Raw genomic sequence first — 14255 nt, forward strand, 5'->3', positions numbered from 1 at the left:
TACACCACTCTTTTCCCATTTACTTATTCCCACAAATACTGACTCATGCTTCTTTGGACAAAGTTTTAAAACTTCCTGATTAGGACAGCACGTGCCACTGAGTCTGAAGTTGAATTAGAAGAAAACACAGGGAAATGACAAATGTGGTTAGCTATTTGCACCTGTGTAAACAAGCACTGCCCTCCCTAGGTCAGAATCGCGGTCCTTCCAGACAAGGGCTTTTCTCTTATGCTGCCTCTTCCTGTATCCATAGGGAAAAAAAAAAAATCCAGATTTAGGATGAAGTGCGGTGAGGGGTGTGTGTGTGCATAAAAAGATTGGGAGAAGGAGGATTTGATGAGGGATAGGCAGAGAAGAGGGAGAAATCCATTTGGTCAGGAAAAGAAATTAGCACGGTGGTTTTCAGAGTGTGGGTCCCAAAACCTGTTTTCCCCCTCCAGAACCAGCGCATCACATCACTTGGCCACTTTGTCAGAAATGCACATTCTCACGTGCAACCCTAGAACTTCTGGATCAGAAATACTGGGGTGAGGCTAGCAAACAGTGTTTGATCAAACCCTCCAGGTGACCCTGGTAAGGCTGAAGTTTGCAAGGCTTGAAGGACAGTGAAAATCTTCTTTGGTGACTGGGGAAGAGGGTTACTCCACAAACAATTTCAGCTAATCACAACTTGTGCCTTTGTTTCTGAGATGTTATGATTCTCCATGAGCATAGTTGCGTGAGGTACCATTCTTGATTCTTAGGTGGGTAAGGACTTCTAACTGTATTTCACTGAATTATAACTATTTTTTGCATCAAAGGTTGTTTGCCTCAAAGGAATCCTGGGTACAAATTATACCTTTCTACTCTTTTCTCCATAAGAAATTAAAGAATTTAGGTAGATCTGTCTAAATTGGTTTTCCACTTAAAATTTACTTTAACTTTTTGTTAAACACTTTTTCATCTAAACATCTTTTTTTCTTATTTCATTTTGATTTACTTAATTTTGATGAAGGATGTGAACTTAGTTTTTCTATCTCAAAGTTTTGGCCACCTATGGTATGCTTAGTTAGTTTTGGACCTTGTATTTGGTAAAAGCAACCAAAGAATTTTGAAGATCTTCCAGGAAACTTGAGATTTCGATGCAAATTGCATTTTGCATAATTCAGCTTTTCACCCAATCTTACCATGTCATTTTGTCTATCAGAAGAAAAAACTAGTTATTGCACCATTTGATTTTTTTTAAAGTATGGTACCTTATGAGATAAGCATTTGTTTGTTTATCATGTTTGGAAAACATGCTTTCCCTCTCCTTTCCTTTCTTTCCTTTTCCTTTCTTTCCCTTCTTCTCCTCATTTAATTGTTCTTTCTTTCTTTCTTTTTTTTACACCAATAAAGGTTTTTGATTTTTTTTAAATAAAATAAACTTTGAAATAAACTATCGAGAACTTGAAAGAAGGATATGATAAAAAATAAAAGTCAAAGGTGAAAGAGGTGTGGTTAACACATGAAGGAGAATAGGAAGTAACAGTTTGCAGGACAGCATGACTATAAATTTCAACTAGAAGGTGGGATAGTTTTAGGATTGGGAACCTTGTGTCTGAGAAGGGGTTTACAGCACAGAGTTTTGGCTCTGTGGGGTAGCTGTAATGTACATTGGTAATTATTTCTGAGTCTGTCACTCACCAGCTATTTGACTTGGTAGGTTAGTTATGTCCCATTGTTGCAATTCATTTTTGTGCTCTGTAAACTCTGATTTGAAACACCTTTTTAGCAGGATACAAAATTAATATGCAGAAATCCATTGTGTTCCTGTATACTAGTAATGAACAATGAGAAGGATAAATTATGTAAACAATACCATTTACAATTATATCAAAAAGAATAAAATAGCTAAGAATAAATTTAACCAATGAAGTGAAATACCTATACTCTAAAAACTATAAGACATTGAAGAAAGAAATTGAAAAGGACACAAATAAATGGAAGGATATACTGTGCATATGGACTGGAAGGATTAATACCATTAAAATGACTGTACTACCCAAAAATTTAAAAAAAATTAAATTTTTAAATCTACTAAAATTTTACTGTAATCCTTATCAAACTACCAATGACATTCTTTTAGAACTAGAACAAATAATCCTAAAATTTATATGGAACCACAAAGTATAGCAAATTTCAAACTCTATCACAAAGCTATTATAATCAAAACAGTATAGTGCTACCACAAAAAAATAGACAGGTAAATCAATGGAACAGAGTAGAAAGTCCAGAAATAAATTCTTTCTTATATGGTCAGCTAATCTATGACAAATGAGGCAAGAATATACAATGAAGAAATGACAGTCTCTTCAACAAGTGGTGTTGGGAAAACTGGACAGATACATGCAAAAAAAAAAAAAAAGAAAATTGAAACTGGACCACTCTCATTCACTGAATACAAAAATAAACTCAAAATGGATTAAAGACTTAAATGTAAGACATGAAACCATAAAACTCCTAGAAGAAAACATAGTAAAATTATTTGATGTCAGCCTGAGTAATACGTTCTTGGATATGTTCCTTTGAGCAAGGGGAAGAAAAGCAAAAATAAACAAATTGAACTTTATCAAACTAAAAAGCTTCTGCACAGCAAAGGAAACCATCAACCAAACAAAAAGATAACATAACTAAATGAGAGAATATATTCACAAATGATATATCCAATAAAGGGTTGATATCTTAAATGTATAAGGAACTCATACAACTCAATAACAAAAAAATAAACAATCTGATCAAAAAATGGGCAGAGGACATGAACAGACATTTTCCAAAGAAGACATACAGATGGGCAACAGATATGAAAAAGTGCTCAGCATCACTAATCATCAGGAAAGTGCAAATCACAACCACAATGAGATACTACCTCACACCAGTCAGAATGGCTATCATCGAAAAGTCAACAAATAACATGTGGTGATGAGGATGTGGAGAAAAGGGAACTCTCGTGCACTATTGGTGGGATTGCAGATTGATGCAGCCACTATGAAAAACAGTACGAAGATTCCTCAAAAAACTAAAAATAGATCTACCATACAACCCAGCATTTCAACTTCTGGGTATTTATCTGAAGAAAACAAAAATGCTAATTTGAAAAGATATGTGCACACCTTATGTTCATTGCACCATTAGTTACAATGGCCAAGATATGGAAGTAACCTAGGTGTCCATTGATAGATGAATGGATAAAGAAGATGTGAGATACATACATATATATATATATATATATATATATATATATATATATATATATATAGTTATTTTTCCTATTCAAAATGGACTATTATGCAGCAATAAAAAAGTGAATGAAATAAGTCAGACAAAGAAAAACAAATACCATATAGGTTTGCTTATATGTGAAATCTAAAAAATAAAACAAAACAACCAAAACAAAAACAGACTCATAGAAACAGAGACCAAAGGGATGGTTACTGTAGGGGAAGAAGATGGAGGATGGTTGTAAAAGGTAAAGGCTGATATAGTCAATAATATTGTAATAAGTTTGTAGTGACGGATGATTACTAGAATTAGTAGGGTGATCACATTGTAAAGTACAAAAATGTTGAATCACAAAATTGTGCACCTGAAACTAATATAACTAGTATAACATTGTATACCAACTCTACTTAAATTTTAAAAAGTTAAAAAAATAAAGGAATAGCTGTAAATGTTGAACAAAGAGGGGTGTTGACTGAGAGAAAGGAGAAGAGCTAAGTCAAGGACAACCATGTACTGCTAATGGAGGCCTTTGCCAAACTCTCTGCAAGGAAGCTAAACATTCTGGCCAGCCAGTGTGGTATGCCAATATATTTGCAGTGGAAATTCCAGTGGAGATTCCAATATATTTCCTTCGTGTTAAGGTACCACTCCCTCTTCCACCTAATTTTACAGTGCTCTTTTACTCTGACTCTGGGCCTGGCCATGTGACTCACTTTAACAACAGAATGAGGCAGAAACAACAATGTACTTGTTCTTAATCTGTGTTTCAGATTGCACATGCTTAGGGTGGTTGTTGGTTCAAGAAAGATGAGAGATGGGTGCAGTTGAGCCCAACCAAGATCAGTCAACTCTCAGCTGATCCCAGATGTGTGAGCAATAAAGGTTAATTATTTGTTGGAAAAAAATGCCTGCTTTTCAGTGTTGTTGTGGGACTAAGAAAACATATATGTAAAGAAGGCTGAGTCTCAACAATGGGATACCTACAATTAATACATATTGATACTTATAGTTGTAATTCATCTGTGTTCATAGTTGCATGGTACTCCATTTACTAAAACACCCTGATTTATTTATCCATTCATATAACAAATGATATTTTGGTTGATTTTACTTTTTTGTTAAATAATATAGTGAACATTCATGTATATCTCTTCTGATACACATGCCAGGTTTTACTAGAACTAATAACTGGAATTGGAATTGCTGGGTACTAGGCTGTCAGCATCTTTCCTAGACTATGCCAGACTGATTTCTAAGTAGTTGTATATATTGACACTTCCAATAGGAGTGTATAGATTTCCCTTTTCTTCAGGTGTCCACCAGTAATTGGTGCTGCCATATTTTAAAATTTTTGCAATTTGATGGGTGGTTTCATTTAGCATTTCCTTGATTACCAATAAATGCAGCATGTTTTAATATATTTAAGGGTCATTTAAATGCTTGTTCAGATTTTTTTCCCAAAATTTTCTATAATGTTTTTATTTTGCTTAACGATGTGTAGAAATCTTTAATATGTTTTGGAATTCAGTCTTTCTTTTCTTTTTTACGCATACGTAATGGATCTATCTTCTCCCAGTTCTTGCTTTGTAGTTTCACTTTTTGTAAATGATGTCCTTTGATATATAGGATTCCTCATTCTCATTCTTTTTGTTTGTTTGTTTTGCATTTTTTTGTGTTTGTGCTTGTTTAAGGAATTCTCTGTTTTCCAGAAATCATAAAGATAATTTCTTAGACTTTGTTTTCAGTTTTAAAGTTTTGCTTTACAGACCTTTAAATCTCTTAGAATTGATTTTGTGTATGACCAATGTTAGTTTTTTTTCTTCTTGGACAGCCAATTGTACTATCACGGTTTATTGAATAATCTGTCTTTTCCACATTACCCTGCATACCCACTTCTGTCATATATCCAATTTTCATTTGAGGGTGTGTCTACTTCTGGTAGTATTCTGTGTCCTTAGTCTATTTCTGTCCCAATTCCACATTGTCTTACTTAGCACGTAAAATAAATGCTGATACCTGGTGGTGCATGTTAGTTGCATGATGTTCTTCCTCTTGATTGTCTTGAATATTAGCCTTTTGCTTTTCTATATACATTTTAAAGTAGTTTCAGAACTTACAAATACATACATATACGTGTATGTTATATGTTATATATACATAACGTGATTTTTCTTGGAACTGAATTGAATGTATAGAAGGATTTGGGGAAGAATTTCCAGTTTTGTGATTTTTTTTTTTTTTTAGTCTTCCAATCTCCAAACAGGAAATGTCTGTTAATTGAAGTTTCAACTTACTATTCCTTTTTATTATTCTTGTGATTTTCATTATTACTTTTTCATAGGATCACTAATGCATTTCTAGATTTGCTTGTTGGCATTAATCCAGGACAGGAGCATTTTCCAGTGGAGTGTTTTTACATATCTAGTAAAGCATCCCACCAGAAATAGATGACCTATGGACATTATTTTTATGTGCAGTTTTCTATTTAAATACGCGTGACTACCTTGAGTTGGGTTTCTCTGCCAACCTGTATTTACTTACATACATGTTGCTCTATTTTTCACTTTGTAGGTGGAAAATGTTAACCAGCGAAAGAACCCATTTTCCGTCAGGAAGAATTTCACAAAGCAGGTCTGAAGGAAATCTGATTGACATGGAAGCTCGAAAAAACTCAAAAATTTGTAATATCACAGGTATGGGAATTTATAACTGTTTTTATCTTTTCATCTATTGCAGCTCTAACTCTGAAAAGTGCTACATAAAATTAGAAGAAGGATAAAATCCCAACATTATCATAGAAATACTTACACTAAAAGATGAGCAAAATAGTGTAGCCAACAGATCATAATAAATATTACGAGGAGGCAAAAACTCATCATTAAATGAGTGTTTTATATGCAATAAATATATAATGAATTTGGGGCTTAAAGACTTCTCTGGAGGTTGCAGTGGGCTACAAGATCTTTATGGAGCATAACACAGTTGAATTGATCCTCAGAGGAACAATAGTTTTAAGAGAGTTAGATGGGACTGTATTGAACAAAATATGGAAATAGGAGAAAAGCAGCCTTTTCAAAATGCATCTCCTAATTTTTAATATGTGCCATTTAAAACTGATTTCAATCAAGCTAATAGTTCTCTCTATACTAAGTAAAAGAAGTCTGGCAGTTTACCTGAATTTGTTTTTCTTTTGGCTGGCCTTTTGACTTACACTTTCTCTAAAGCAGCACTAGCTTCACAAAGTCCACAGAATCAATACCAATAATTATTGGGAAATGACCACGTATGGGTAGCTCTAAATATCAAAACAGACTTCAATATTTGTGAGATATGTAGAAATTCCTTATAGGTGATACGTGAATATTTTCATGTGTTGCTGATTCTTAAAATACTCTCCAAAGTAATAGCATGGTTTCATTTCATAGTGATAAACCTTTATTTTTTGTCATTTTAAACTTGAAAAATCTCAATGAATTACTTCAAGTAGTAAATCTAATGTTTATTTTAAGTGAAAAAAATTAATGTTATTAAAATTTATCAATACCAAGTTATCAGAAAATAATTAAGAGATGCATAATTGTCTAATATGGCATATTGTGTTTCTTAAAAGTTATTTTAGCTGTTAACAGATGTATTTGATATTTTTCACATCTTGAATATTATCAGAAAAGAAAAACAAGTGAATATTGAAAACAACTATTCAATGTTTAGAAAAATCCGGGAAATTGACTGAATTATTCTGTTTGTTCAGAGGTTTTCTTTTGTGAAAATGAGACATAAAACTATAAGGCGTAAGTATATGTAGTCTGGGTCATTTTCAAAGAAATGTGTTAAATTGATTATTATCTAAATTGTTCAATATTTATTTATTTATAAATCGTATTTATAAATTATATTTATAAACAATAACGTAAGATTATATAAGGTCAAAATAAACTGGTAGAACAATTTCCCTTTCCTCACAACATAAAAATTTGACTGAATTTAAGATTAATTTTGCAGCAGCACCTATTAGACTAGACATCAAAAAGCAAAATAAAAAGTCTTGAATTTTTCAGTGTAATAAAAATTAATCTTGGTTGTATCTCAGAATGACACTCATCTTTGTTTTGCTTTGCTTTCATTTAAATAACAAGAATGTCCAGACCCAGGTTTGCTTCTCAACTGGCCAGATGCTTTCACAAGTCGTGGCAATAACACCTCCAAAGCTACAAATCCATTTTGGAATGAGCTGTCTGCTTCTAATCCATTTTTGGATGACATAACTCAGCTAAGAAATAACCGGAAGAGAGATAATATTTCCATCTTGAAGGAAGATCCTTTTCTTTTTTTTAGAGAAATAGAAACTGGAAATTCTTTTGAGTCCTCTGGTGATGAGCTTGATGTACAACAATTGCTTAGGCAGTCTTCCTCAAGGAAATCAGGGAGATCTAAAAGTGTTTCAGAACTTTTGGACATTTTAGATGATACAGCACGTGCCCCTCAGGAAATAGATAACGCTGACCAGGTCCTAGAACAAGACTTAGAATGGCTTCAGAATGATCGAGAGGCTTATAAAATGGCTTGGCTAAGTCAACGCCAGCTGGCTCGTTCCTGCCTGGATTTGAATACAATTAATCAGAGTCCTGGATGGGCCCAAACGCAAGTTGCAGAGACCACGATAGTTTGTAAATTAAACCATGAAGGAGGGTCAATACAATTACCTGAATCAGATATTACTGTTCACGTGCCCCAAGGTCATGTCGCTGTGGGAGAATTCCAAGAGGTATCCCTCAGGGTTTTCCTTGATCCTCCACAAATGCTTAACCATGGTCTTTCATGCACAGTAAGCCCACTGTTGGAAATCACGTTAGGCAACCTTAACACAATGGAAGCCATTTTGCTGGAGATGAAAATCGGGGCTGAAGTGAGAAAGGATCCTTTCAGCCAAGTCATGACAGAAGTGGTGTGTTTACACAGCCTGAGTAAAGAAGGCCCTTTCAAAGTGTTAAACAATTGCTACATTTATAAAGACACCATCCAAGTCAAGCTAATAGACTTGAATCAGGTGATGTATCTAGTGGTTGCTGCACAAGCTAAAGCTACTCAGTCACCAGCTGCCACCGTTTGGGATTACATCCACAAAACTACCTCAATTGGAATTTATGGGCCAAAATATATCCATCCCAGTTTCACTACTGTTTTCACAGTTTGTGGACACAGCTACATGCCAGGAAAGCTTACAATCTCTGATATTAAGAAGGGGAGAAACACGTCTCCAGTTGTGTTTCAGCTCTGGGGGAAGCATTCATTCTTACTTGATAAGCCACAAGATTTAAGCATTTCTGTTTTCTCATGTGATCCTGATTTTGAAGTAAAGGCAGAAGGAGGAAGAAAAGAAATTAAACAAAAGCAGTTGCAAGCAAGTCAAATAGTTCATCAACAGTTTTTATTTTCTTTAGTTGACTCCAGAGAAATGCACTTATTTGTTTTCTGTGTTCAGTTGGAGCCTCCCAATGGTAGACCAGTTACACAGTTCTTTATCACTACACCTGATCCAGCCCCGAACTTAAAAAGACTCTCAAATCCACCAGAAAATTTGCAGAAGAAGGAAATCAATTCTGCTCCTTCATTACTGACAGTGCATGTTAAATATCCCACATTTCAAGACAGAAGATTGAACTTGACCAACTATGGGGTAACCTTGAAGGCAGTGCTAAGACAAAGCAAGACTGACTACTTACTTGAATATTTCAAGGGGGACACAATAGCTCTTCTTGGAGAAGGTAAGGTAAGAGCCATTGGGCAGTCCAAAGTGAAAGACTGGTATGTGGGAGTCCTGAGAGGTAAAATTGGACTTGTGCATTGCAAAAATATCAAGGTGATTGCAAAGGAACGCGTAATGTCTATGTCAGATAGCGTCTTTACAACCAGGAACCTTCTTGAACAAATTGCCCTGCCCTTTAAAAAACTGACTTATATCTATTCAGTTGTATTGACCTTGGTGTCAGAAAAAGTTTATGATTGGAAAGTTTTAGCTGATACCCTGGGTTACTCACACCTGGCACTGGAAGATTTTGATCAAATACAAGCAGACAAAGAATCAGAAAAAGTTTCTTATGTTTTAAAGAAGTTAAAGGAAGATTGTCACGCAAACAGGAATACCAGAAACTTTCTTTATGAACTTATTGTGGTGAGTATTTCTTGATCACAGTAATGTATTTACCATAGAAAGCTTCATTAACTCGGTAATATTTATAACCAAACGTCTGAGAGGAGAAGCTGAAAAATTCTCAGCAGTCTCAAATAAATTGAAGTCACTTTACTGGAAATATATAGCTTTTCCTACAAGATCATATATTTAGTTTCTTAGATTCAGTAGTGATTTTCGCAGAAACTAGGCCTGCAAGGATCTTCTTTTAAAGGAAGATTAAAGTTTGTTTGTTCTAGAGCGTAACAGTTAAGAGATTTTTTTCCTCTCTCAAATATTTGGATGGCTCTTAAAATATCATAGAAACTCCAATAACATGAATAAAAGCAAACTGAAACAAAACTAATTAACTTGGCCTTCGCTATAGGTTCACTTTTTAGTGTTTTTTAAAACATATAATCAGTGTCCTTTACTTAAGCAATTTAATATTCTTCTTCTATATGCAATTCATCATAATCCCAAAATAATATTGCTTATTCTCTTCTTAATCCTCATACTTTACTAGTACTCACAGGATCATTTTTTTTCCAAGACAACATTCACCCCAGTGTAAGGCTCAGTGGAGAGTTATACAAAAGATGAAGAACTGTTTTCCCTTTAAAATGGAAATTCAGTATTTTATAAAAGAAAAAACAATCAAGAGCATATTTCTAAAAATGGCTAAAATGTGGATGTATAAACAATAATAACAATAGCTATCGCTTCTCTAAGATTCTCTGTTTGGCACTGTGCCGAGCACTCTACACACAGTCTCTCATTCAGTCATGATAACAACTCTGTGGGGTAAATCTAGCTAGTTTTCATCTTACAAATAGGGGAAACTGAGTCTTGGGAGTTTGGGTTCCACAGTTGGTTAGTAGCAGAGATGGAATTTGAAAACTTTTTGGTTCCACAACTGTGTTTAAAACCACTGTGCCTTTCTGAAACAAGTTGTGTGTGTGTGTGTGTGTAAAAATGTGTCAGTACGTGTGTTAGTGTGTGTAGTAAATACCATTCTAACTGTGCAGGGCCGGGCTCTGTAGGAGATGAGTGATTCATCCAGACGGGCCAGGTTCATGTAGAGGAACTGAGCTTTAATCAAAGTGCGAAGGAGAGAAATTTCTGGAGAGGAATGTATCCAGTGACATTAACAATAACTTATATGGTAAAGAAATAAGTATATATAAAACATTTCCTCTCCTTCAATTAGTTTTATGATTCTACAGTGATACTGAGAGGGGTTAAATTTTCAAAGCCCCAATATCCAGTTGTTACGTGGATAGCTCTATGGTGGCATGCTGCATTATCACTTATTCTGGGCCGTTTACAATCATTGGCTGATCCACCTGGTCAAAGCTGCACATGCATTTTGCAGGAGCTAATTACCTCCGGTAGCTCATGTTCAGCATGGACCCATGGAGGTTTAAATTGAAAATTGCTTTCTTAGTGGTTCAAAATGGTAATGTTGGCCAAATGGCCTGAAAGTTTAAGCCTGATCATACCTACGATTGATGTAGGATAATTAATGGAATAGCTTTTGTGACTAATTAAGGTGGTGCTGGTGGAGAGCTCATTCAAGGGAATAAATAAATTGTTCCTAAAAAACTCATACTGTGCCTCAATGGAGGCTTCAGGACTTCTGAATGGAAGGGGCTTAGGTCTGACCAGAAGATGGTGGAGCACATGGTATAGAGTCTCTGTCTTGCAACTTTATTTGCATAGTAAGTATACATTTTTTCTTGGACTGTATTACTAATTTGAGATAGCTGGAATGCAGCAAATAACGATTTTGGGTTCTAAACCCCTTAGTCATCTCTAGACATTGACACCTGCTATCCTTATACACTTGAAACTTGACACTAAGTACTTCAGCATCTGATTCAACTTTCATAATGATTATAGGGAGCTAGACGAGGTGTTATTAACACTGTATTCATTTCAAAGGTTATTAAATAGAGATATTTTGTGTTTTTCCTAAATTCCTCTACTTTGTGGAGCTGGACTTTAAACTCAGGTTTGTAATTCTAAATGCATATTGTTTTCCCTTAAAACAAGGAACTGGAATCAGAATTGCTAAACCCACTCCACATAAGGTTCTCTTATTAAAAGAATCTTCAGGGGCCTGCTGGTTCAGTACTATTTCTCCCTAAGATCATAACTCCTCACTATAAAGGTATGGATCAATATATACTGTATGTACAAAGACGGTGGCCAGTCCTGCTAATGGTTCCATAGGAGTGAACACTCTATGGACTTTAATAGTTGCTCATTCATTTTTACTTACTGTTTCATAATGATAAAGCTTTTAAGTGCCATTGAATGAGGGTCTACCAAACATGTTTATTTGCTTGTTTGAACAGAAGAGAGATATAGATAGACCTAATCCCATATTTTTAAAACATACTCAAGGCCAAAAGAGAAACTCTTAGACTTGTTTGAAACACGTAGGTTGATTGACAAAGCTCAGATGCCTAATTGGGGAAGAAAGAAAGAGTCTGGTGATGTCCCATTTTGCATTGTAGAAGACTAAGTGTTTTATCTTTAATAATTTGTGGTTTATATTCAGCACAATTACACTGGTGGTGAAGGGACAGAGTTAGTTTTTTTTTAAAGTCATAATTATCAATAGCTTTGTTCAAAGTTGTAGGAATGTCTCACTTTCAGGCAATAGGCCTGATTCTGGGAAGTTTAAAATCACATTTTGATAAAAAATAGAATTATGTTTACCAGCACCAGTGTATTCACTCCTTAGAGACATCCTGTAGCCAGTTCTCTGGTATAGAGTGAATAATCATCCCTGGCTTGAAAAGTCGTAGACTGCTACAACCTCTTTAGAAGTATCTAGTTCAACATCCTCCTTTTGCAATTAAAGATATTAAAAAATATTAGGTAGGTGGTTTACCTAAGGCCCTATAATTAGCCACTGAGTTGGTCCTAAATCTCCCCTAATTTTGGTCAAGTTGTTTCTGTTGTCCTATGCTGGTTGGATTTTCTTAAAATTAAATCAACTTTTTTAAATTTTAGGAAACTCAAATATATGTGTGGTGAGAAAAAGCATGTCAGTTTCTAGAATATGTAATGAAAAATTTAATTTCTTGGAAAAAGCTCAAATTAGTTGCTTTTAATTATGATATGTAATTATTGCTTCAGGCTCTGCTAAAGATGGATTGCCAAGGGTTAGTAGCACATATCATCCAAGAGGCTGCGATTCTGACTTCAGCTGTCAAGCTTGGTAAAGGCTGGAGGGAACTAGCTGAAAAGTTAGTACGACTCACAAAGCAACAAATGGAGGCATATGAAATTCCTCACCGAGGAAAAGCTGGAGATCTTGCTGTTGAGGTAATGTTTCTGTTTGTCTCATTCAGTAGTGAAAAATTGCAGAACAAGTAAATCAAATGTAATCAGTCCTGAACCACTTACATAAATTAATTGGGTAGTGCTCTAGAGGATCCACTAACTGAAGTCACTGCCCTTACAATCTTTGATATTATCTGACATGTACACACATCACTGTTTAAAAGCATCGAGAGCCTTTAAAATATACTGATGTTTCTCCTATTGGATTGCATATTAGCATGGTCTTTGATCAGAAGAAGTGATCCGTTGGATAGCTAGCCAGTTGGTAGGCAGAGCAATAATAACTTGAGACAGAGAACGGATAAACTTTGAAGGGAGGAGATGGGACCCCATCAAGGCAAGGGATAAAGATATTATAGTAACAAGTATTTATCACCCTCAGGTAGAGGCTTAGTCATTTGTGATAAAATTGGGTGACAAGCATTAAGAGGGTGGATTGTGTGGGATGACTGGTAATGAGAGCTAGAGGTATATAAGAGCTTCTTTATCGCCTTCATAATTTTGCATATAATAAGAACTATAGACATCAACTACAGAATGACAGCACATAGAACAAAGTAAGTATTTACCTTGCAAATATTGTTGTTCTTAATATTAAAACAAATGTTATTTTAGGTAAATATGTTCTTCACTTACCATAAATAAATGTGAGTCAATTATTATTGAATTAAATATTCCAATGACAAGCACCTAAAAAATGTTCTATATTTTTTTCTTACAAGAGTTTAAGCATTTTCAAGGTATTTCAGTTAAGGAAAGATTATCTCTCTTAGATGATGACTTGGTAGGAGGCAGAAGCTATGTTCTCCACTTCTTTTTTGGGCACAGAGCTGGGAATTAATTTCTTGAGAAATTTTCTTACTTTGAAGCAACTGTGCTAGCTGACTGTGCAGGGCAAGGCAAGAGTCAAATGAAGTGTGTTGAATCCCAGAGGAAGTCTCAGCAGGCCAGCTTCTGGGCTCCGGGAGCCTGGCTCTCCAGCAGGACTCTTCTAACACGACAATTTAGCCAGGAGACGTAGCCAGAGGCTGAGGACATAATTCCCCCTCTTTGACTGCCCCCAAAAGGCATTATAACCCACAAATCAGTTTTTACTGAATGAGCTAAAAGATGAGACATGTTTTAAGAAGAAAAAAGGAACAATAATATGAGGGATATGTTGCTCTAATATTTCAGTTAACTGATTAAAAAAAAATGTCTGACTGAGATACCACTTCGCACCTATTAGAATGTACGAATCCAGAACACTGATGACACCCACTACTGGTGAGGATGTGGAACAGCAGGAACACTCATTCATTGCAGGTGGGAATGCAAAATGGTACAATCATTCCCTTTGGAAAGGACTTTGGCTGTTTCGTACAGATGAAACATACTCTTAGTTTGCAATCCATCAGTCATATTCCTTGGTGTTTACCCAGAGGGACTGAAAACTTACTTCCACACAAAAACCTGTATGTGAATCTTTATACCAACTTTATTCATAATT

At 35.1% G+C, this 14255-nt stretch overlaps 1 protein-coding gene across 6 annotated transcripts in view; it reads left to right on the top strand.

Annotated features, from left to right (window-relative positions):
• The window catches only part of MACC1 (MET transcriptional regulator MACC1), a 68028-nt gene that overhangs the window by 38719 nt on the left and 15054 nt on the right, over window positions 1–14255 (top strand). For 4 of the 6 annotated variants that reach the window (XM_033087942.1, XM_033087943.1, XM_033087941.1 and 1 more), the window contains exons 2-4: window positions 5812–5933; window positions 7377–9412; window positions 12560–12748. In XM_033087942.1, the coding sequence (XP_032943833.1) occupies window positions 5819–5933; window positions 7377–9412; window positions 12560–12748 (2340 nt within the window). In that variant the 5' untranslated portion in view covers window positions 5812–5818. The remainder of the gene's footprint in view (window positions 1–5811; window positions 5934–7376; window positions 9413–12559; window positions 12749–14255) is intronic. The other 2 variants (XM_033087946.1, XM_033087945.1) reach the window with 2 other exon arrangements.

Source organism: Rhinolophus ferrumequinum, chromosome 20, assembly GCF_004115265.2.
Source record: "Rhinolophus ferrumequinum isolate MPI-CBG mRhiFer1 chromosome 20, mRhiFer1_v1.p, whole genome shotgun sequence".
Taxonomy (NCBI): domain Eukaryota; kingdom Metazoa; phylum Chordata; class Mammalia; order Chiroptera; family Rhinolophidae; genus Rhinolophus; species Rhinolophus ferrumequinum.